Below are 24,521 nucleotides of genomic sequence, written 5' to 3'. Positions count from 1 at the left end.
GTTGCACAACAAAATGTGATAGAATATTGGTAGGAAGGTATAACCCCTACTGCCATAACACCAACATCTGCCTCTAACGTCATTGGCCAATGTAATCAAATGGGAGACATTATTTTTGGAGCAGCCCTTGTGTCTTGCAGAATGGAATTTCTATTTGGTGTCTTTATTGGCTTGGAACTTCATAAAAGACAGCATATTGAATAGGATATAATAGGATAGCATATTGAATATTGACAGTATATTGAAAAGGTGTTTACATGTGTTAGTGTCACATTTACTGCCTGTAACAATAATTATGTTAAGAATATTCATGAAGTACTGTATTCCACACTTAAAAAAAAAAGTGGCTCAGGTTGACCATTCTTGCATTTTGACTATCTCAAAGTTAGCTGGTGCTTCCGTATTTGGAAGCAAAAAACAGCTACGTCTAGGTGTGCTGGAATAGTGGATCCTGGATATTTAAGATGGAAAGGGCTGGTAAAATATAGTGTGCTCATGAAATACTCTTTCCAGCTACCTAGAAACAGAAGATGAAGAGAAAGTAGATGATGGAAAGTAGAAATAGATAAATCCAATATAGCTTTGTAATATCAAAAGAATCACTTTCTCTCTGAAGAATAAAAGACATTAAGAAGTAATAAACTGTTATATGGTGTCCCTAGAGTAAACATGATAACATGTATTTTATGCTGAGTTGTTTTTTCCTCTTTAGTTAACTGGCTCCATTTTGTTTTCAAACTCTTAAAGAAACATCTTACTGACACATTTGATGCAGTATTGTGACAATGCTGAAGGCACCATTGCCAGTGGTTGTTAATTTTGATTAATTGGTTTTAATTTGTTCTTGTTCTTGAGAATGTTGCTTTCATTGAGTTTTTAATTTGTTTTGAGCGTTTTGTTTTTCTCCTCCTTTCTTCCCTCATATTTTCTCTTTCCTCTGTGCCATATTTTGTTTCGTCTGTCAGACTGGACATACCGTGCCAAGTGTCCAAAACAAAAACCCAGAGAACAAAGTCCTGCAGACATCAGCCTCAAGGTTTTCCAGGCTTACAGTCCGACCCATCTCAAATATAGCCCTTTGGTTGGCTTGCATAACCACAGCTCTGCGGTCATGTGGCAGTATTTCCAATGGGTGTTTTTACAGTCTGTGTGTTCACTAATGAGTAATGGGCAGAGCTGATAATTCTGCTTAGAAAATGCGTTCCAGAGACGAGCTTGAAAGGGAGATGAGGGGTTGTTGTGAGGTATTTTTGCTTTATTGAGACTGCCAAACTTGGAGCCAGTGTGAGGACAGCTTAGTTCCTCTCGTTGTTTAGCTAAACTCTAATTTTTCACTCTGTCTTCTTGGCCGTCTGGGTTTTTGTCCTCTGATAGCTGAACTGATCTTTTCATAGAGCCATTAAGCTTTATTTCTGTGGCCCATTACTGGGATTTACTGGCTTTGTTCTGCAGGTCTTTCTCTAGTGTTTCTGATTTGTATTTTTGCTTTCTTTTTGTAGCTGTCCCCCCACCACTGCCAACACAAGGAGTTGAGAGATAGCAGTACAGTTAAGAGGTTATGTAGATCTCTGAGTTAGTCCAGCTTGTAGTTGAGCATGTAGAGCAGAATGGCTGAGGGGATTATCTCTCCCAGATGGTAAGGATGAGCTACTAGGCTGTCTGGGAGCCTCCTGAGATAGATGTGCTGTCAAATACAGCTTCCCATAGACCCACTCCCTGCCGTGCTCTTTCCCCTCCCTGCTGAGGTGGTCTTGTTCCAACGGTTTCTGACCTACCCCTTACAATAGTAATGTAAAATTAAACCGTTTGCTGTTCTTTGTGGAAATCCTAATTCGTAGACCAATTACTAACTCATGGCTACCAGTCTTCAGCCCTAGTTTACTCCTAGGCTCTGGAAGAACTCAGATGTCTCTGTCTCACGTGGGAAGGAGAAAGGGATATTGCATGAAGAGACAAGAGACCAAAAGAGAGTAGAGGAAACCCTACTCTGGGCTCGTAGCATCTAAGAAGTCTTCCTATACTTCGTACCTCTGTACCAATTATGTAAATAAAGAGAAGAAACCACCACAGTAAAAAAAACCTGTTAATTCTCTTGACAGCAGAAACATACTTTTTTATAAGTGTTGAGCCTTCTTCAGATACATTAATTTGGATAGCTGTCTTATGGCCTATGGTTACAACTCCACTGCTGACTATTAAATGTACTGAAGCATCAACATAGATGAGAAGAGAGGAATCTTCAGAGAGTGACATTCCCAGTGGTCATGGAATGAAACAAAGTAGTGCTGAATGCACTTGGGAGGACGAGAGGATGCCAAGAAACACGGGACGTGGTTTTCATGTTCGTTTTGCTTTGTTGTCGCAATTTTTTTTTCTTACGTAAAGTCTGTATTGCTCGGAGGGGAAAAGAAATCTTCCAGTTCCTTCTCAGAAAGGAAGAGTTTTTAATTTATCTTCCCCTGAATGTTATTATTTTGCTCATACCTTACCTAGATCAGTATCTGTTAAACAGATTTGATCAGCCTAAAGCAAAAGGAAGTTGTTTTGCTGCATTTGTGTTTAGGAAACAAAAACACTTAAAGTAACTACTTTTGCACTACTGAAAATACTTAGCGATAAGCCGTAATGGTAGCTGATGAAGTCGCAATTAACTCTGCATTATTAAATATGACTTTTTTTTTCTTCAGGAAGATCATACAGCTGTTAACATTCACATTAATCTTCTACTTATTATCATTTTCCTTTCACCTTTAACTGTCAGGTGGTTATTACATACATTTCCTTGTTATATTTTTTTTGTTTTTAAATTAGGTGCAAGTGTTTGGATTGTATTCAGCGGAAGAATTTCATGAAACATTTGACTGTCCTATTAAAGTAAGTGCTTGTTTTAATCTTTAGTAATTGTGTTGTCTTTAATAACAGTAAGGTCACGCTGAATCTAAATGAGAGAGGAGTACTGCTTCAGTGTAATGTTATTCAAGTCACAAGAAAATAGTTATCTATCTCAATATAAAAGCTTTTGATCTGGTTAGGTAGGAAGAAAGCTGATCTAGGTTTTGTAAGAAGTATTATTGAATTTTTCAAATACAAAAGGCAAAGCGAAAGAGAAATTGTCCTGTTTCAGCTGTTACCTGTCTCAACATATTTCTCTCTTTGTAGATCTGTGGTATAAATTCTGAGAGTTCTACTAACTGAGAGGTCAATATTTTGCAACTAATTCATATCTGTTAAACCTATCCTGGGACAGAGCAATGAGTAGTGATGCGGATATAATCTGTTAAAGAAAGAACTCAGTTTCTGAAAAAATAAGTGGAGCTGGCTGGATCTTTAAAGAAATGCCTCTAGAAGGTGTATAAGAAGGTTTAAGCTTTTTTATCAATGTATGTTTTTACTGCAGGAGAAATGGCGGCGTGTGCAAATTATTGCATTTTGCTGCTTAGGGTCTTCTGTGTTTGCATCTGCTTTTGGAGGGGGAAAAAAATGAGCATACTAAGTTTTTACACACGTTGAATACAACTTACTTGGCTCCTGTTGTCCTGCTGCCCACACTTACATGTAAGACAAAGCACTTTTTTGGCTCTCTGATTCAACACTCTAGACCCAGCTGATCAGTCCAAGTGTGAGGCTGGTGCTTTGTGAGGTACACTAGAAAGGTTGGTTAAGCAATGTGACAACACCAAGCTGTGTCCTCTGGGAAGGTCACAAAGAAGTCTCACTTGCAGGAATGCTTGTGGTGATCCGATGCCACGTGGTCCTCATTCTGCTACCTGCTGTGCAAAAAAGTAATTGTTCTGCCCGTGACCCTCCGTGTCAGGAATGTGACAAGTCACGTGCCCTACAATATGGAGCATTTTCTTTTTTATTTTCTAAGCAAAAGCAGTAGGACAGAGAAGCAAACTAAGACGTCTGAAAGATTTCATCTCTACTTCAGAACCTCAGCTGTAATATTTGATATTTTGCAAAGGGTTATCTACTTTGAAAATTGATACAGTGCTCTCTGAAACTCTTATTTCAGCTGTAATACATGTTTTCTTCTCTGTTAATACTCAGATTGTTGCTGTTCATCCTCATTTTGTAAGATCCCACTTCAAGCAGTTTGTAACAGGAGGAAAAAAGGTAAGCAGTCGCAGTGAAATTAACTTAGGCTACCTTTAAATAGCTTTTAAAAGGTGCTCAGAAAGTGTGTATCTGTGATAGATGACACCTAAAGAAAATCGCTCTATTTTTTCCTTCTCTTCATACATTGTATTCCACCACATTCTTAATTAACATTCATTTCAGGAAAAAGTAACACACTTGTTATGTTAAAATCACGTTGCAGTGAGTACAGTGTCAAAGTAAAACTACTTCTGTCCTTCTAGCCTGAAAAAAAACCCAGCTATTTGCATTTCCTAGGGCAGTGTTTTCATTTTTACATGGTTTGGGAGCAGAAGTTAAACTTTAATCCTGCTCTTTTTTACAGTATATGTTGGCATTGGTGTTTGAGAATTTTTGTGGGAATTTTTTTGTTTGCTTTGGTTTTTTTTTGTTTTTTTTTAAAGTTGCTCAGGAAATCTCTGGATAGAGTATTTGTATGTATGTAATTAAAGTCTCCTATCTGGACAGTTTGCTATTTTTATGTGTCCATCATGGTATTTTATTGGTCCAGGCTGCAATTTTGACCTTCAGAATACAGATATTTCCAGGTCCAACAAGTATGCTTTGTCATGTTGCATATTTTCAGTTAAAATATGAGAAGTTTGATTTGGAACAGTTTCTTAAATTCATGAAATTTTCCTTTTGCCTTCTCTTATGAATTAACGATGAACAATCCTCACTTTTAGATGCATCAAACTGAATGCCCTGGCTCAGCCTTACCAGCATGTAAGAAATACAGACTCATCAGGCTTCATACAGCTTAATTTTCATTAGCAGCTCAATATTGTTCAATGAATAGCTGTGTTTTTTTTTCTTTTGTAAGTAGTGTGCATGTTTGACAGTTTTTGCAGGTTGGTAAGAGCTAGAGGTATCCTTAAAATAATGCATAGTCAGTGCATGTCTTTGTCAGCCACCAGCTTGTGAAGCTTTTTAGTCATGATAAAAGTGGTGTAGAAAGAGAGAGGCAGGGAATTAATGGAACAGGACTCCGTCAGGTGGTAAAAGAGCTTGCAATCACCTGATGCCGAACAGAAAAAAACATCAGGAAGTTAACACATTCTCTTTGGTTATCTTTGATTACTTGACAGGTTGTTTTATATTCTGTCCTCTGGGGAACGGTATACTTGTTTTTAATGCATTCATTTTTTGCTGAGGAACTTTCCTCCTCAGGAAAACTTTAATTGACATCTTAACATAAGGTATTTAGCATTGAAATAGATGTCCCTTGACACCTGTAATTTGATTTTATTGATACATAAAACCAACAAATAAAACCTTTTATCCTTGTGATAGAAGCCATTTCTCTTTTCTCCTTTCCTCCAAAAGGAGCATATTACCTTATATAATGACAGCGACAAAATGCTCTATGAAGATTCAGAAGGTTAAATCCCACCTACCTATTTATCAAAGATATTTTTTTTCTGAAAAGAAAAAAGCCTGGATAAACAAGTACAAAGCTGAGAAGCCGCTTAGGGTCAGCAGGCAGTGGGGAGTTCTTCCACAAGAACCCAGAGAAAGGGGCCTGAACCACTTCCCATTATTTTTTTCTCCCAGAGGCTGGTGAGGCACTGGCACAGGTTGCCCAAGGAGGCTGTGGATGCCCCATCCCTGCAGGCATTCAAGGCCAGGCTGGATGTGGCTCTGGGCAGCCTGGGCTGCTGGTTGGCGACCTGCACACAGCAGGGGCCTGGAACTGGATGAGCATTGTGCTCCTTTGCAACCCAGGCCATTCTAGGATTCTGTGACTTCAACTATTTCATAACTGACATTGTAAGGGGCACTCTGCCTGTACAGCTCCGCCTGCATGGAGGATGAAGCTTTGGGAAGACAATTCTTTGGGGTTGTGATGCTGCTGTGGAAACATGGCTATCCTTGCTCATATCAATCTTAAGAGAAAAGGTTTGCTTAAGACTATTACACTGTGCTCCTTGCCTGAGCTGCATGCAGTTAAATGCTGTAAAGTACATGAATTCTTTGTCCAAATGCTCTGGGGTCTGTCATTAGTTTTTTTGTTACTTTGGGAGATGGTGATATTATGTGTGTGAGCATATTTTTTTTTCATTGTTTTCTGACATTGTTAGGAGCAGACAAAAGAAGCCAGAAAGGAATTTCATCACTTACTCAAACTAGTTTTATTATGTACATTGGTATCACAGGACACGAGAAAGATGCTCTTGATTTTGTAACATAAATTTCATGCTGATTTTGGTTTGCAGTTTACAAAACAGAGAAGCCAAACCACACATGCACACAGAAAGCATGAATGGCACCCACCCCCACACCCCGCGTTCTATATTGTTTTGTCTCATGTCAAGAGAGCACTTTAAGATCTGCTTAAATTTATTAATTGTATAGCCAAGCATCTGCCTCAATGGGATCCTTAATTGTAGTGCTTCTGTGAATGGAGCGTGAGGAGCTGTAAGTCACTACATCCTTAATTTTCTCTCTTTTGAGAAATAGGCTGTTCTTCGTAACAATGTAATACATGTAAAAAATATGCCTTTAGTGCAAAGGCATGCTGTAGGGCATTTTGCAAATGTCCAAGGTAAGCTACAGTGTCTTTAACAAAATAAACAGAGCACAGGAGAGAAGCACTTTGCTTTGGGGATGTGTGTTGCAGCTGCTCAGTTCCAGAGATGGGTGGATGGTAGGAATTGATGTGAGCTGCTGTGTGGTGTTGAGATTCGCTGTGTTTTAGAAGTGCAGCCTGACTTAAAGCTGACTTGAGAGCAGTGCTCCCTGGGGTAACTGCTTAAATTGTCACAGATTGTTGGAACTTCAACTCCACTTTGCATGTAACCTTATACAGTTGCTTACCTAGGCCTGTGCTGGAGTCTTGTAAGAGCGTCTTTTTCTTCTAAATTACATTACAAACCAATTAACTAATTTCAATTGCTTGTTAAAGCTCTTGTTTCTAAAAGTAAAGAACTTCCTTTAAGCTTGGGATACTATCATTAGCTTCCTTTGGGGCTGGAAAAGCTTCTTCATACACACCCCTTTTTTTTCCCCCAATGAATGATTGTTATCTGTATTATCTGTGCATTAAAAAAAAAAAAAAAAAGGTATTATAGAAATGTTGTCATGATCTCAGAGAGAAGCAATGGGCACCATACAAAAAAGCCTTTCCTTGCTCCCCTTCCTTTTTCTCTGCAATTAACTACATCACAGTTGTGATGGCTTGGCAGATGATGGTAACCCTGAAATAATAAGACTGTATATTGTAAATAACAGAGCATTCTTTTCCGGAGCAGACAGTAGAGCTTCAAAGCAAGGGAAAAGACAAATACTGTACTATTGAAGGCCATAACCTTCTACCTTTTAAAAAAGGGTCTAATCTTAACAAATAACAGGGTAAAAGCCAACTAAATGAGGGTGGTAGAGCTGAAAACAAGGTGTTCTTCATTTAACCATTAGAGCGCCGATCTTTCCCAGTACATCACCTAAATGAAGGTTATTGCAGAGTCTGAGTATCCATTATATCCAGAGGGTTAAAGAGGCAGAACCAACGAAGAGAGAAGACTGAAGGATATTTCAGTTCCAAAGTAAAGATATCAGCTACTGCCTCATATGTAAAGAGAACTTAGGAGAGCAGGGCAACTGGAGGTTTCCTTCTTGGCAGGGGCATTGAAGAGGGTCCCTATTCCATTTTTTGATTAAGTTCAGGACTCGGACAAAAAGGTTTTTGTAGTGAAGTTCCTACGAGGATGAATCACCTGGAATGATTGAGTCACTCTACTGAATTTGTGCTAATTAAGCTTTCACAGTGAGGATTTCAGCATAACATAGTAGTGGGGACCCAGCACAACTCAGCGAACGACTACTGACCCAATATGGGAGGAGGATATTCAGTATCTTAAAGGATGCATTTTCCATGAGAACTGTTAATTTGAGTATCCAATCCAAAACAATTTAAGCTGGAGAGCCAAGGTAAAAGTGAGTATTTACCCTGTGACTGCAGTTACATATTTACCTGTAGCTACATCATATGTATATACAAAACATACATGATGGAAATATTTAAAGGCAAATTTTTAATATGGACTGTATTTCTGTTGCTAGAGAAGATGAATTATAAGAGCTGCTTTCCAAATGCTGATTAATCTAAAAATGGTTTTGTCCCATTCAGCCTCTCAGAGTTAGCATCTGAGCGTATGGATATCCATGGTTGAATATCAGACTCTTCTTTGTCTGTTACAAAAGCAGAGGGAGCTTAGTGTTGCCCGAAGCAAATTCCTCATTTCAAAAACTTGAAAATATGATTTCAATATTGGAAGCTTGAGCAGGATCCACTGCATCTCCTGTCTGAGACACAAAGCAAGACAACCTGAATTCCTTTCCATTCCCAATGGAGCAACACTGTACACAGAAAAAGGATAGCCGTTGTCAACAGTGCACAGACAGTAAGAGAAGTAGCATTGTTGTGCAACTGCTGTTGAGGGTGGTGGATTTTGTATGTTAAAAGTCAAGCCTGGCAGGGAATGTCTCTGATTTTTTGTTTAATTGTCTGCTTTTTAGTGTCAGCAGATGCACTTTGCTTCATGAGTAAGTAAGTGACCTTTACCTCTGAACCCTATGATATGTACTTCATAATAACTGGTTGGACTACTTTGACAAATTATTAAATTGTCAGGATGCTGTTTGCAGCACAGTCCATTTTTAGAAAGCAGATAGTCAGCTGTTTGGCATTATGTTGGGTAGAAGAGCGGCAGACAAGAAAGGCAGATTGCTTTGTAAGCTATAAAATGTCAGTCAGTAAATAGTCAAAGGTCTGCTTAAAGTGAAGGAGTAAATACTATGGCAGTTTCTGCCCATGCATTGGATAATTTACCATAAACACGGAGCAAGCTGTAGCAGCAAGGAAGCTAGCCACAACAGTGCAGGTCTGACATTTGTGTGCAGTAATGAATGGTGCCCAGATGTATCCTGTATTATTCAACAGACTGGACTTCAACAGGGAGGTTAACATCTCTTATTTTCTTAATAAGGAGCTTTATGTGTTCAAATGAGGTTTGATTTTCATAGTTAAGAAGGAAAAAATATGTTCATCTTGTGCTGTAATGCTCAAATTTGGTTTGTGTGAAGAGAGAATGGATTGTAGGCCTGCGTGCATGTTTTGTGTTTTACTGAATTCCGTGTAGAAAACTTGTTTCACTGCCTGAGGTGGCAAGCAAAGAGGATCGAAACACATGGAATGTGTGAGAGCTTGTGCTTCTGTCTGCAAGCCTGCTGAACTTGCTTTCAAAGGTGTCAATTCTGTAGCTGTTTGTGAATAGGTGGCAGCTGGAACCTAGCAGCTGAGTCATTAAAGGTATAGCCTCATAAAACTCCTGTGGCATTTGTTTGCATGAAAAGCTTCAAAATTTCTAGCTTTTCGTCTTGCAGTTCATAGCCCGTGGACTACAGGGCAGTAGCTGCTGCATGTCCCACTGCTATTGCTTCTCTTCCAGCACTGTTGGCTGCCTCCATGCTTGCTTTCCCTCAAGTCCATTGGTCCATTGCTGCTCCACACAGGAGTGATAATATTTTATTGTTGCTATGCATTTTCCTAGGGATGCATGATTAAACAGTACGTCTTCATGTGGCACGCTGGTCTGTGTTACCCTCAGGTATCTGTTAATCTGGGCTGTGCCTGTAAATGTTGTTTTTATGCTTAGAACAATAAAAATCTATTGTGATCAGTTGTAAATATGGCAGTAGCATCTTAGGTTTTTGTGATCTGGCCTGGCTGAGAAATGAGTTGATAGGACGGGTGCCAAAATACAGAGAATAGCCATGGGTAGGTACATCTTCACACCTGGGCAAACAGAGAACAAGATAAAGAAAATATTTCTCCTAGTATTACTTCACTGAATGTGAAAACTAATCCAACAGTGCTGCCATAGGGAAAGGAAGGGTGGCTCTTCAGTTACAAATTGAAATCTCAGCCTTTGGCATCAGTGAAAGTCCTCCAGATCTTTACAGCAAAGACACTGTTTTGAAACAAAGTAATTGTGTGGAGAAGAGAGGTGAAATTAAATTGAGTTATGTCTGTGTATTGATACCACTGAAGCTGCGGTCATTGGTCTCTGTATTCAGAGAATTCCTATACACAGTTTAAAGGCTGGGATTACATGCAATTAGTGTTAATGCTAATTGCATGATAAGCTCCATTAAATTCAAGCACTATTCTCTTTAGTGGATGCACTCCGCAAATAGAATGTTATGCTCTCAGAGGAGTTTAATCTCCTGGTAGCGAAAGATATGGAGAGATGTATTCACTAATCCAAGAGAATTATTTTAACTCAAAAGCAAAAAGTGTCCTGCACACTCCTCACCTCACACATTTCAATGGGTCTTTTTTCCCAGCGATCCAGTAGACAAGCAGAAGCAGTTAAGAAGGCCTGTAAAATAATTAGTAGTGAGCTATAAGGAAATTTCATTGCCTTTGAAGGAATGTGGATGGGCACCCTTAGAGTCAAAGTTCGTTTTCTTTTGCTGTAGCTGTGTTACCATGTTGCAGTACATGTGAGAGATGCTGGAAGTGCATTCTAAGCACTACTGTATTGTAACAAAGAGCTGGGAAGATTTACCGGGGCAAATCAAAAAAGGGAAAGTATAAACTCTATTGCAGAGAATGCAAGAAAGTGATTTTGTGTCTGCTGTTGAAATATAAGTACTGTGAACGCTGACTGCCAAAATATGGGATTTATGGGAAATAAAGCCCTAAAATATTTTTCCCCTACGAAAGAAGGAAAAGAGGTAGTTGGAGGAACCCCTTCAGGAATGGTGGGGAATTCTTATGTGTCTAGCTGCTACTGAAGCTTTAAATGCCTTTCTGGTGTAATGAATATTTCATTACGAAGATGGAAAGGAGGACCAAGAAATAAATTAGGCTGCTTATTTTGAAAGAGCAGTATTCAGTGGATAGTAGTTAAAAATCACAAAAGTTGTGTGTTCAGTAAATCAATATTTGGATGTAATTGTTGTAAGAAATAATAAACAAAACACATTAAGTATCAGTAAAGTGGATGTAATTCCATTGCAGATACAGTAGCAAAGCACATTTTGAGATGAAAACATTTTTGTTTGGAAGCCATTCTGTTGAGTGTCTGCTAGCTTCAGTGTTGGATCTATTGCACTTCCTGATATGAAATGGGGAGTTTGGGGTGCTGCAGTGATTCAGTTTCACTTCCTGTTTTTTACAAGTATCAAGCTGAAGTCTTCTGCAGCCCTTCTTTTGGACATTTCATTAAGTAGGTGTAGAGTTAAGCACAGGCTGAAGCAGGATTTCATTTTTCTTTTCTCCTTACAACTTACAACAGGTGAATTATTTTCTTACAGCTTTTACTTGGGTAGAGAGGCATGAAAAAGCATGGTGTTCACAAGCCATGAAAAGTAGCAAAATAACTAGAAAACATCATTCCATGAAACAGCTGGATTCTGTGTGCAGCAGGTTAAGTGAAATCACAGATCAGTCATTATCATAACAAACTTCAGGTAACCAGTATCAGCCATTTTTACCTCACATCATCCACATCAGTTTTTGCAGCCATGTCCAGTAAGTCCTTTTATGGACTGTATTGAAAGCAGCACTTGGGTGGCTATTATTTTTCATTGGGAGCTCATGAACTAGAAAAGGAATCAGCAGGGACCTAAAAATGTAAGTAACATCCTCAGCTTCTAATAGCAGCTAGTTCATTTCAATTGAGTAGTGCTCCTGGTTCATGTCTACCTACCCGATGGCTCAGGCACACTCCTCTGCATGTCACAGCCTTATGAGCGTAGATGTTATCCTGGTTTCAATGCTTTTACTGTAGTTGCTATAAAGTAACTTGTTCTGTGAGAGTTTTGTTGCCTGGCCTTTTGATAGATGGAGACTCTGAGGCAGAGTACTTCATGTGGGCTGTGGGACAGGCACTGGGTCATTTCAGGAGGGCTCTAAGTGAGAGCCCTCTTGGTGCTCAGGTGAGAAGCTTGATGTCAGCGATGCGCTTCCTTTGAAAGTTTGAGGAACATCCTGCATAGTGACTGCGTTAAACTTTCTGTGAAAATATTTGTATTGTGGTGCCATCTTGTGGCTTTAGGAGAGATAAGCAGTCTGTGTAATTACCTTTTAAAAAAAAAAATTAAGAATACGGTATTTTAAGCAAATATTGTCTTATCATTTGGCTTATTTATGCAAATAGGGGTGGCACAGAGAAGCCTTGCACAGCAAGCATGTACATCTGGATCTTAAATGCCAGCAGTAGTAACTTATTAGATCCATGAGATTGCAATTTTACAGTTCTTAATGGTCCTCCTGCACTTTGTCAGACAGGGTTCAGGTTTTGCCTGTGTTTGTACTGAGGCAAAAGTGGTCCACATTGGTACCTCCCTTATTTGTCCCTGCAAGCACTGAGCTTTGCATCGCCTTAAGTGCTTCCGTGTTACGATCTTAATGAATAACTTCCTGAAATCACACAGAAACTGGGCAGTAGTTAAACTGCCAGGCAGACTGTGGGAATGTAGGAGTGTTTTTCTTTGCTCTATGAAGTATTAGGAAAAAAAAATACTCTGTGCTTCTAGTCGATGAATTCCTTCTTTATTTGCAGAGCCTGGTATACCCAGTCACACCTTCAGCAGTGCTCATTCTGCAGCGTGGTTTGCATGTCTGGGATCATGCAGCATCTCTTCTCGAGTCCTGTTGAGAGCTGTATGTGGTCCCACACGGGGCCAAGCACAAGGCTGTAGGCTTGGAGGTCTTTGATCATTTTGACTACAAGGGATGTTTTTTTACCGTCTTCTGCTTTTTGGAGGAAAGAAAGAGCCTATCGCCTGATCAGTGGATAGCTGTGAGACAGCCTGGTTTCTTTCCACCTTTCTTAAGTGCTGCCACAAGTGCTTAAGTTCTCACATGCCTTTGTTGCTTTATCTTTAAAATAGAAATGATCATACTTACCATTCTTTGGAAGAAGCTTGATAGGAGGGCTGCTGATTAATATTGCTACGAAAGTAACTTGATTTCTGTGGTATGTAAGATTCTCATTGTTAATGTACTTCATGAAAACATCTGAATACATTCTCTTTCATGGTAGGTGTGTATTTCTCCCTGCCATTAAACTCAAGCAGAGTAAGAGATAAGGAAACAAAAGCCCACTTCCTTTGTTTGCATGCAGCGCTGTGTCACAGAAATATTTCTTGATGCTCTTCTTTGTAGTTACTGCTGTATGAGAGAGGCTGGATGAATAGATGGAAGCCTTCCGTTTTACATGAAGGGGAAGGAAACATAAGGAATGTAAAATGGAGAGGACACTTAATTGCTTGGGCCAATAACATGGTAAGTGTTTGCCACCTCTCTTAAAAGAGCAAAAACACCTCTGCATTTCACTGTTATTGAAAGGTTTCAGTGGAGCAAACTATTGAAGAAATAATGCCAATGTGAACTCTTCTTTATTAAAAGCATATTCCCCCCCTTTTCATCCTCCCCCCTGCAAAACTCTAAGTTTTCAAATTCGTACTGAACTGACAACAGAATATATATTGCTAATGTTGCAGGTGTAAAAAATTCCATTAGACTACTCAAAAGGCTAGACTTAAGAGAAAATGGGCCCTTTTTGCTCAGAGAGCAATTCATGGTTTAAAGGGAAACATTGCTTTCATGCTGAGTGTTGCATTTCACCTAACACTGTATATGTAATTGATGGGTCAAGGTCTGTGTTTCAAAGCTCAACAGTGAGAGATTTTAAGTAAAGTATCATGTCTAAATTCCAAATTTTTGTTTTGAAATGTGACATGGGTACTTGTGAAAACGTTTATTTTCTTTCTTCTTCTTTTTTCCCTACTGAAGGAAGCATTCATTAAAATATTTTAAAGCTGTTGTTCTTTTATTCTTTTTAAAAAGCAGTTTGGTATGAAGTTGTTAAAGGTAGACTTTTTGTTTATTTGCTTCCCTTTAATGACTGCAACTTAAGCAAGTGCTTGATTGTTACAGCAATAGGTTATGACTGAAAGGTTTTGTTCTTTTCAGAGCCATACAATTAAAATATATATTCTGGGTGAATCTGCAGGGAATAGATAGGACAGTTGAGGAGAGCTATCCCTAGAGATGATGTGCCACATCAGAACACAGCATACTAATAAAATGTTGAGAGCCATCTGTCAGAGACAAAAAGCCATGGTCAGGGCCTATCTTTCAATGAAAAATGAAATGACACTTGCCCTCCAAAAGATTAATATATTTGGTTATTGGCCTTTTCCCTTCCCCCTTTACCTTTTTAAAATTTTCTCCATCCTGTAGTGAGGTTTTTGTTCCTTTTTTCCTTTCCAAACTAGAGAAAATCCCATATAGCCAAGCTGCTTACTTTCTCTCCAGTTATTATTTTCTTGTGCTTTTTGTTTTTTTATTATTATTTTATTACACACTGCGTGTGAGCTTGTGAGACATCAGGTTTTTGAGATGGGCTTCAGGTTATTGTGGCAAGGTCTAATTTCTGTTTTCAAGTGTTCACATAACATGCTTGCCACTGTGTCCTCCTCTTCCTCCATGACCAAGAGTCTAAGTTCTACAGACAGACACCTGAAAACAAAACCCTTTGCATGCCTCACTCCCTCAGAAACAGGCATTTGTTTCCATCATGATAGGAAATTGGCTCAGGAAGTCCTTTCAGTTACAATGCAAGTGGCATGTTTATCTATAGAGGATTCTATCCTGCTGACTTGAGAGCCACTTTAAGTTAGTCTACCCTGTGTAGGATTTATTTGCCTTATAGAAAAACAGATGTGATATGGGTCACTTGTTTGAAAATAATCCTGGAAGACAAAGTGATGAGATTAATAAAAGGCAGATTTATTAAAAAACAGTTCAAGCAAGATTGCAGATTTTATAAAATGAGCTTAGAAAACACGAAGAATGAGGTCCTTCTCTGTGTTACCCAGAGATTTGTTCTCTGCAGAAACTGTTACGTAGTTTTTGTTCTTGTTTTGTTTATGTGTGTTTTGTTTGTTGGTTGGTTTCTGTTGCTTTGCTGAGTTGGGTTTTTTTTAACGTTTGATGACTTTTAGCCTAAGAGATGCCAGTAGGAGTGTTTCTGTTCCCTTCTGTACCACTTACTGCTTCCTGCAATTTAAGTTTGAAAAAACAAAAAGGGGAGGTGAGGGTTAGGGAGACAAAACGTGGCGTATGCCATGACCCTCATATTGAGATTCTTTGACTTACAGACACTTGAACTGGTGCAGCTGGGGACACAGAAACCCGCAGTCAGGGGGAACAGAAACAGGCAGGGGAATCTTTTAAATCAGTTTTGTCACTAGAAAAATTCTAACATGGAATGGCATCCTGGATGCTGACCTTTCAAGGTTCCTTCCATCCCCTTTTCTGTGATCATAAGACTTGTTTTTCTGTTCACTGAGCTTAAGGGAAATATCTGCTAAAATGCTTTGGTTTTGTTTTGTTTTGTTTTTTCTTGCAACATTTGCTATTAAATCACAAAGAAGCAAGTTATTACTTAATGTGAATTAATCTCTATTTTGCTAGTGGAAAGGTTATAGCTCGCCTTTTCTAAATGGTATGGAAAAATCTGATTAATAGCTCTTCAGTGCTCTCTCTCCTTATAAAATGACTTTAATCTTCCTTTCTTTAAACTTTTTGTTCTGCTGGTTTGGGATATTTCCTGAGGAGGCAGTGAAAAATCACACTGTGCAAAACCAAACATCATTTAAATATGCTTGTTTTTCCCTTTCAGCATAAGAGTATAAATGCATTTTTAGAGAAGTAGAGATTGATGTCATTTATATTAATGAGTTGTTGCTTCACATCTTTTTTTCTGAGATGAAATTTTTGGTTTCTCTATGAGGAGCGTTATGGAAGCACATGGGATGCTTTTGTTTCTTCAAGTAATAGCACCAGCCCAAACAATCTGGAATGGTTCATGACTCAAGCTGCTGATCTGCTCCTCATTCATTCTTTATGTCTTTTTATTTGACGTGTAAAGTTCAAGTGTCAGTTTATTCTGATCTTACCATTTCTCCTGTTACATCCTGGGCTAGGTTGGTCTTTGTATCAACAGCTTTTTGTGTTGGCGTTTTCATCTGTACCCTGCAACTCATAAAAACTGCTACGGCTGTCAAACAGTGCAAAATCGTATGGGCTCTGGTGGTTAGGAGTTTGTCATGCTGAATAAAGTCCTCTTCTGTTTAAACTTTCAGGGCGTGAAGATACTTGACATGATCTCCAAGCAAAGAATTACCAATGTGCCTCGAGATGACATAAGCCTTCGCCCAGACATGTATCCCTGTAGCCTTTGCTGGAAGGATAATTTAACACTGATTATTGGCTGGGGAAATTCAGTAAAGGTGCAATTACCTGTCTTTGTAATAAATGCTTGCTGTTATCACAGACAAACAGAGGATTATTTCTGAAAAGCAAAGACAATCGAAAAAAATAGAGTTTGGTTTGACTGCAGTCTGCAGAACTCCTGCTGCCATAGAAATGTCATTGGACTGACCCTCATGAGGAGGAGGAGTGATAGACACCCAGCGGTCAGACAGATTTCTGTGTGTGAGCATGCAGCGAGTATAATCCTCAGGGACACTTCTCTGTGCCTTCGAGAGATTTCCTCTTTTGAAAGCTTTCAGAGGGGCTTTTGAATTCATTTCTTTTCATTAGCATTAAGGAAGAACAACTTAGCGTGAGTTATTTTTGGAGGAACTTTAGGGTCTGAGGACTTTGACTGCTAAAGGAAGACACGTACTTTGAGCCAACCATGGGGTAAAAAAAAAAAAAGAGGAGGGGGGATAGAGGGCTGGCTGCTTAGAGTTTTGCTTTGCTTTCACTAGGGAACTGGCATTTTGAACTCATGTACTGGAAGCTGTCTGTGATTTGTGCAGACCAGTAGCTGAAAGGAGTTTGTTAGAGCCTGGTAGATGTTTTCTTACAACAGCTTGCTACGTCATTGCACAGTGGGAAATTAAAAGCACTTGGTGGGAAAGTACGGTAACGTAGGTGAAGCATAAAAAGCTTTTGGAGCATTAAGCTTAAAATTTTACAGATGAAGAAGTTTTTCCTAAGTTTGGCACCTGATGTTCCATTGCTTAGCATATTTGCATAGCATATGCTTACTGAAATAGTGAGGTGATGAAACAGTAAGCATGAGAAGATACCAAAATCAAACTCCCACATGCTACTGTGAAGAAATCACAGTGAGAAGATGCTTCCAGATGTCTGTGGTGGTCCATCTGCCTTCTCCTCTGTCACCCTATGTATAAGGCTGAGGGCTACGATCAGAAATTTCCTTTTGGGTTTTCTTCCTCAGTGATTCGTCATCACCGTTTTGCTGCCTGTGTTTTTCAAAGTCCAGAAGTGCAGCTTCAAGAACACCGCAGTGAGAAAAGGAGTCTCTGGGAAAAGTTAGCATCATTTTAAGAATCACAGTTTGTTCATCATAATGATCCAGATATCTCTTCCCTAGATTTGCTCAGTGAAGGAGCGGCATGCCAGTGAAATGCGTGACCTTCCAAACCGCTATGTGGAAATAGGTATGATGGTATGAATGTGTGCCTTCTTGGAATTAGATAGGCTTTGAGAGGTCTGTTTTGACATTGAGCCTGGAAAAGTTGTTACAGTTCAGAAGCAACTTGTAGTCGTAACGTAAATGTCTCCTCACTTTTGCCTGATGAGGTTGTTACGATGTCCTGCGTAGTTTTTTGCAAGCTGAGACTCTTAAATTTGTGCTCTTCTACAATCAGACTGTTGTGTGAGGGAAAAGTGGATGTCCTAACTTGCCTTTCATGCAGATTTTTACAGAGATTTTGGCCTGTTGTCTTTCTTAAATGATGATCAGTACACTAATAAGGAACAAACAGGCACTACCTTAATTAATTATTTATTGTTAAACTACGCTGCTTATTCTGGGTTTGGAGTAGCTCTAGAAAATTGATTGGAATTTCTTTTTGTTCCCTTTTTTTGCTCTTTGCTTTCCTATTTCTGTAGGTGATGTGAATAATTTCATTATTGCTGATTAATGGAAGTGGTGTTGACAGCATGTGTGTATGAAGTAAAGCACAAAGGGGAATTCAAATGAAATTTGACAGTGGTTGGTGGGGAGTGGTAAACAAAAGCTCAACTGTTATCAGAGGAAGCTTTTGGTAAGGAAAGGTCTATGAAGAGGTAACACTGACAAGATAAACAGGGACTCCATAGTCCAGAGAGGACAACTGTGGAGTTTTGTGCTTCCTTGTCTTGACTGCAATGAGATGAGATGTAAATAAGAGTGTTCCAACAAAATCCTGACTCATGTCAGCATATTGGCCAGGGAGATACATGCCATAGATGTATACAGCTTTATGATCTCAGAAAAAAAAACAGAGTTTTAAAATAGCTTCTCAAAATCAGCTAGGAAATGGATGTTAAACATTGTAGGAATTGTAGATACTGAAAGAAATCATGCTTGACTATTAACTGATACTTGAATGCTACTTGCTGGTTAAGGTTATATAGTCCCAAAAGAATAATTAAACATGAGATTCTAGAATTTTTGAGGGAATTATATCAAGAAGAAATTCAGTCTTGAATTTTACCTTCCAATCTCTTATAGAAGATTTATATATTCTATATTCTGTACCTGTAAGTCCCTTTTCTAAGTAGCTTTTAGGAAATAATTAAATAGGGTGATTTTACATACTGACAAGCAAACAAGAACGTATTCTTCACTTATAGTATGACTGTTGTGGGAGCTAACCTGTCTGCTGGAATTTCATTTTAAAAACAATAAAAAGCTGTCATAAAACTGTTTGGCTGCAAATCTGAAGGTTAGAGAGTTCTGTGGAAGTAACTCTTTCATATTTCAAACTTGAGCATGAAGTCTTCTCGGTATTCTTGAGGACTGCTGTTTTATCTCACTTAACCTGTTGATGATGTGCTTGAAGTTTTTCTTCCTGGTTTCACGTCAAAGCATTGAAACAGCTCTGCCAAAGGCTGCCAGCGGCCCTCATTGGAATGTGGATATTAGACTGAGAGGGAAAAACAGGCGAAACTATTTGTTCAAGTCTGAACAGAAATTACAGTAGCTTTTGATTTAGTCACATGGAAAGTCTTTGAGAGTTGTGTGTCATCATGCCATAGCATCCATTTCAATTTAATTGTAGTTTAAGCTTTACTTTTCAGGCGCATAGCTGGAAAATTGGTGTTATTAATGGGCAGACTGACCAGCAACCAATATGTTTTTTGGCAAGAAAATCCATATTCTAAATGGATGCATTTTTGATATACTCCTGTAATGTAAAGAATTTACACAAAACAGGAATATAGTCCAGTGATAGCTTAATATCCTTGAGATATTCTTTTGGCTTATAGCTTTTATGGCATCGTCTCATCAGGATAATACATGTGAGAAAACACTGTATTGTCATAGGCTCCATATCTCAGCAGTTCAGATTTGGTTTTTTAGAGCTATTCAGAGGGCCTCGAAGTTCTACAACATCATTGCAAACTATGGTGGCATCAGTAGACAGTAGATGTTTTTCCAATGGCTTGCATCCCAGGATGCAAAGCAATTCCTGCCTTGTAAGTTAGGTACATAGGATCCTGTGTACCAAGGATTTTACCTTGATGCACAGCCATGCTTGATGTGTGGAAGGAAATAAATATGGTATCTACCTTGATCCTAAACCAGGTGGCCTGTGTTGTAGGAAGGTAACACCACTGAACTGTTTTGGCTGTTGTATTTCAAAGAAGACAATGCTGTGGCTACATGCAGAAGAGGTATCACAGAATATATTGTTCTCATGCAGTAAGATCTGCTCGACATCACTAATCTTATTTACATCTTTCGGTATATTAATGTGCTGTTCTTCGTTAATCATTCCTGTTTGTGGTTACACGTCACGCTTCGTTGCATACGTGAGAATTCATTCACTGTCAAAGATAAACTCAAGCAAAGTGTTTCTATTTAGGTTTAAATGTATGTTAGCTGTGCAGATCCTATCAGTTTATAGCTGCCTGCTACCGCGGTGCAGCAGTGTATTGATTAGAAAGTATCGGTATTGAATTACAGGCTTAACGTGGACTAAATGCCATTGTGATTCTTCTCAAAGAGTGCTTGACCCCAGTGCTCACTTCTGATACGTGTACAAAAGCTGTAATGCTAGACAGCTTCTGAACTGGCAGCCCTTCCTCAACTGTGGTCGGCTAGTAGGCTGCTTGCTAAGGAACTAATTAGCACTTTGCACTTAATGCAGTGCCTTGGCAAAGTAAAATTGGGTAATAGCGGGAAATAATCTTCCAGTGGTCTAGTCGAGTAGCTCATGAAGTATTTAACGTGGAAGGGAGTAAAAGACTGGAAGTTGATTAGAGATTTCTCATTCCATTCATTTTAGCCTAGATTTTAGTTGAGGAATCTCAGCTTAGTTCCAGGTGCCATTTCTTTCCCCTGGGCATTCCCCCACTTTCCCCACAAAGCAAACTTCTGGTATAAGAATAGCATGTGGATATGATGTAACAACACATCCTTGTGTTTTGGGGAGGGATAGCTGTATCACCACATAGAAAGTTATCACCGAGTACTGAGAACACCATGTTTTTAGCTGAAAGAAAATGGGCTATTTATTTTTTGCTTCGTAAAGCGAGATAATGTGATCTGCTGTAGCAGTGTATTTTTCTTCACAAAAAGAGAACTTAAAGCTTCCTAATGAATATAGTGAGCAATAAATTAAAAGTGAATAAATGTCATCATCTTTAAGCTAATTTACGCAACTATTTAATTGCAGCAAGTCTACTTTAGGAAAAGGAAATGGCCAAAAAAAGAAAAGGAAAGAGAAATCCCCGTCTGTGTACCTGTGTACCCGACTTCTGCTCATCGTGTTCTGTTACAAGACAAGTAAATCATCCATAAATTCCTTAACAAAAATTACCCCAGACTAAGACTTCTGAATATTTGCCCTGTTGGTTGATCAGATTTTAGGGGATTTTACAGAAAATTAGCTGGGAAGCTTTAAAACTTTTTTTCATGCGATCATGTTGAATTAACAGTATTAAGATAACAGGCTCTGCTTTATTTCATTGGAAATGCTCATCATCTGCTGTGCGGCATTTGAGGTTATATTAGGAATGATTGACAGATCATTGTTCAATACTCTCTAAGAGCCTTTCTAAACTCTCAGCATTCAAACAGAAATAAATCTGAAGATAACTTTTCCAACCATTTTCTTAGTAAGTAAATACGGAGGTTATGAATTCTGATTTCAGAAGCATGAAATAAATTCTGTTTTCCTAATCAGTAATATATAGGGATCTATTTGAGTCTTACCTTATTGCTCTTCCTACTGGAATTGAAGGAAACAGTGGGTAAAAATGCTATCACAATGTGTACATAACTAAGTAGAGTTGCTTAATTTTCATGTATAGTATGAAGGAGAGAACTGCAAAGAGTTGTAAGGATGCTCAAGCACAAATAAACTATGCTCAAGTGGGTTACTTCAGTGGGCCTCCTCAGAAATTTCCAGTTCCTTTTGTGTTGCAGTTGACATTTCTCTAACTGAGCACATCTTGAGCTTTCTGCTCAGATTCCTAGTCAGAAGGAAGCTCTGCCCTGGGAATTTGAATTTATGAAGACCTTTGTGGAGTTTAATGGGAGATAGGAACAATTTGTAAGTATGAAAATACTTAAATGCTGAGGCAGGTGTTCGTATATAAAGATTTTCAAAGGAAGATGTCAGTAAATTTAAATTGAGATTTATATTTTCTTCAAGGCTTATCTTGGATGGTACGTTTGAAAGTATTGTTCAACTTCTCTTAAAGTAAACTATGTATACGTGTGTGTGTGTGCTTTGTGATTTGCTTATATCCATCTCAAGACACTTTAAGTGGTACTTATGTAGGACAAAAGCCTTTTGTGGTCCTCTAGCTGGCACTGAGAGCACATATGGGGCAAAAAGCATGTTTTATATCAAACGCAACTTCCTGAACCTGGTTAATAGCTAATCAAAGCACACTGTTTTCTACAACATTTTGTTTTACATAATTAACCTAGCAATGCACTGGTACTGGAGATGCCATCTTGAGAGCACTTCAGGGCATGCTATTCTGCTGATTTTATAGGTGTTCCCTACATAGATAGTGAAAAGGTAGAGACATCACCCCAGCAGCTAGCAGCGCACCAGAATGCTCTGGGCTGGCCAGGGTCACCTTGCTTTATGGCTCCCCTGCTGTTGATATACGTGTGAGCTAACTAAAAACTACCCTGAGTGCCTCTCCATTTCTTTTGTGCACCATATGGAATTAAAAACCAGAAAGTATCAAGAAAAAGGCTTCTTTTCATCTATTAAGTTTCATGTTTGTTCTCTGCACCTTCCTGCCCACTTTCCCGAAATTAATGTCAAAATCTTGGCCTCATTGAAATCAATGTCAGCACAGTGTTATCACTGTAAACACAGTTGCACACTTTAAATTTGCAGTGCACTATTTTTCGAGATTTTATTAAGCAAAACAGGCTTTAAAAATAAAAGTCAGTGCACTGCCTGTGGGAAAGTTGTTTTTATAGAGTTTGGGTAAATAGTGTAATGTATGCTGTTTTATTTATGTGGTATGTTTCGTCTATTTCGCTTAATGAACAAGATGATTTACAGGTTTCATCTCTGCTTCCTTGGTAATTTGTCTGACAGCTGTACGTAGATGATGAACATAAAGTAGATGCACTGTCAACACATCTTCCATCCGCTTGTATGATAGGCATAAACATGTGTGACACGCGGTCATACTATGGTCATTCCTATTTACTTTGGTGCTGTGTTTGGTTTAATTGTTTTGGATCCTTTTCAAATTAACAGCACTTCTGGAATACCTCATTTTTTCCCCTTGATCAGGAGAAACTGTGGAGATAAGTCAGATTAACCTCATGGTGCTCTGAGCTCTAATAACTGTCGCAGTTCCTCAGTAAAACTTTTCCTGATGATCTCTATCAAAGGCTTCTGTCAGGTCATAGAGCGCAGCCTGTGCCAGGCAGCCTTTGTTCAAGGCTGTCACAGCTGTGCTGGAGCCTTGTGTTTCCACAAGGTCTCTCGAGGAAGAAGAGCTGAGAGAAGGCTGGAAGTGAAACCGAGGGAGCTGAACTCTATTTAGAAACAAATGTCACAGAGATTTCCTTGTATATCTTTTCTGAACAGCAGTACTGCCTTATCCAAACTAGATTCTGTGGGTGTTACAGACTACTTTAGGAGTGCCTCACTGACTGAGGAAATGAAGCCCCAGTGTAGGCCAAACACATGTGATTTTTCAAAACTGTCCCCGTAATCTTTATAAAGATACCATTCATCACTCTGCTTTCCTTTCCAAATTCATATGACAGTATTTCATATGCCTCCGAGAGCCTTCGCTCGTCACTTTTTAAGCTGTCAACAAAAGTTTCTTCGCTGTCCTTCTACCCTGTGCTCTAGATGTTACTTTTTTTCTTGTCCATGCACTTGCTCCTGTCTTCCACGTTCTCCTAAAATGCCAAATGCTAAATTATAAGCTGGGAATAAGATTTATTATGTAGACATTATTAACATGGTTGTTTTTAAAGCCATCGCTCAAAGCAACGTATGACACAATCCAAGTAATCTCATCACTCTTGCAGTATAGAACAAAATAATGACATACAGGACTACCAGTGTGAACCTGTTCTCTGCTAGAATAGATTGTTTTACCCTTGTGCCATGCTTTGGCCTCCCAGTGATGTCAAAGTGTCAGCCATCATTAAGAGAAAAACAGCATTTGCTTATTCAGTGAGAGACAGATGTCAAATACGTATTTTATTTGGCAGTATTATTTTCCTCTTATATCAGGAGGACAATTATTTATCCTGTTTCTTCATATTGCCTTGGCTAAAGCAAATTATATTTATGCTGCATTTGCTATTTGCTTTACTGAAATAATTACCTATTTCAGTGAACAGAAGATAGTGGTAGTGTACCTTGCTGACTGGAAAGAAGGAAACATTTATTTTCTACTTATATTTTCCTGAAACTGTCTTGAGAGAAAATTATGATGGATCTAATATATTCTGTTTAACAAAAATTAGTTTGCTAATACAAGCACTAAGATCTGCAGATGTTTAATGCCTATATTGTACACCCAGGAGTAAAAAGCTAAATAATTCTTTCTGCCTAAAAGCTCAGCTACAATGAGCCCTTTTACAAGTTCAGCTCGCTTTTTTTTTTATTCCCCAAAATAGTCAACACTTAAATTGGTCATGAAAACAAGACAGTATGGGAAATCATATTTTCAGTTTCAAGGATAAGAAAAGCCTCTATTTAACTGTATCTTTTCTTAGTGATGAGTGTATCTGTAAATCTTCTGATAATGAATTAATAATGACCTTTGTGTTTTCATATATCATACCAATAGATGTATCAGGTGTGATTGTCTTACAGTTACACAACTTTCTGTAAATATG

The 24,521-nt window shown here is 38.7% G+C and overlaps 1 protein-coding gene across 2 annotated transcripts in view; it reads left to right on the top strand.

The window, feature by feature from the left end:
- Positions 1 to 24,521, top strand: part of VPS41 (VPS41 subunit of HOPS complex) — a 104,181-nt gene that overhangs the window by 41,334 nt on the left and 38,326 nt on the right. The window contains exons 6-10 of one of the 2 annotated variants that reach the window (XM_048950663.1): positions 2,812 to 2,874; positions 4,051 to 4,116; positions 13,313 to 13,432; positions 16,300 to 16,446; positions 17,562 to 17,628. In XM_048950663.1, coding sequence (XP_048806620.1) covers positions 2,812 to 2,874; positions 4,051 to 4,116; positions 13,313 to 13,432; positions 16,300 to 16,446; positions 17,562 to 17,628 — 463 coding nt within the window. Of the gene's footprint in view, positions 1 to 2,811; positions 2,875 to 4,050; positions 4,117 to 13,310; positions 13,433 to 16,299; positions 16,447 to 17,561; positions 17,629 to 24,521 lie in introns of those variants that run through there. The other variant, XM_048950664.1, reaches the window with a different exon arrangement.

The sequence above is a fragment of the Lagopus muta genome, chromosome 7 (assembly GCF_023343835.1).
Source record: "Lagopus muta isolate bLagMut1 chromosome 7, bLagMut1 primary, whole genome shotgun sequence".
Lineage (NCBI taxonomy): Eukaryota > Metazoa > Chordata > Aves > Galliformes > Phasianidae > Lagopus > Lagopus muta.
Note: the sequence above shows the minus strand (reverse complement) of the source record. Positions and strands in the feature narration are given on the sequence as shown.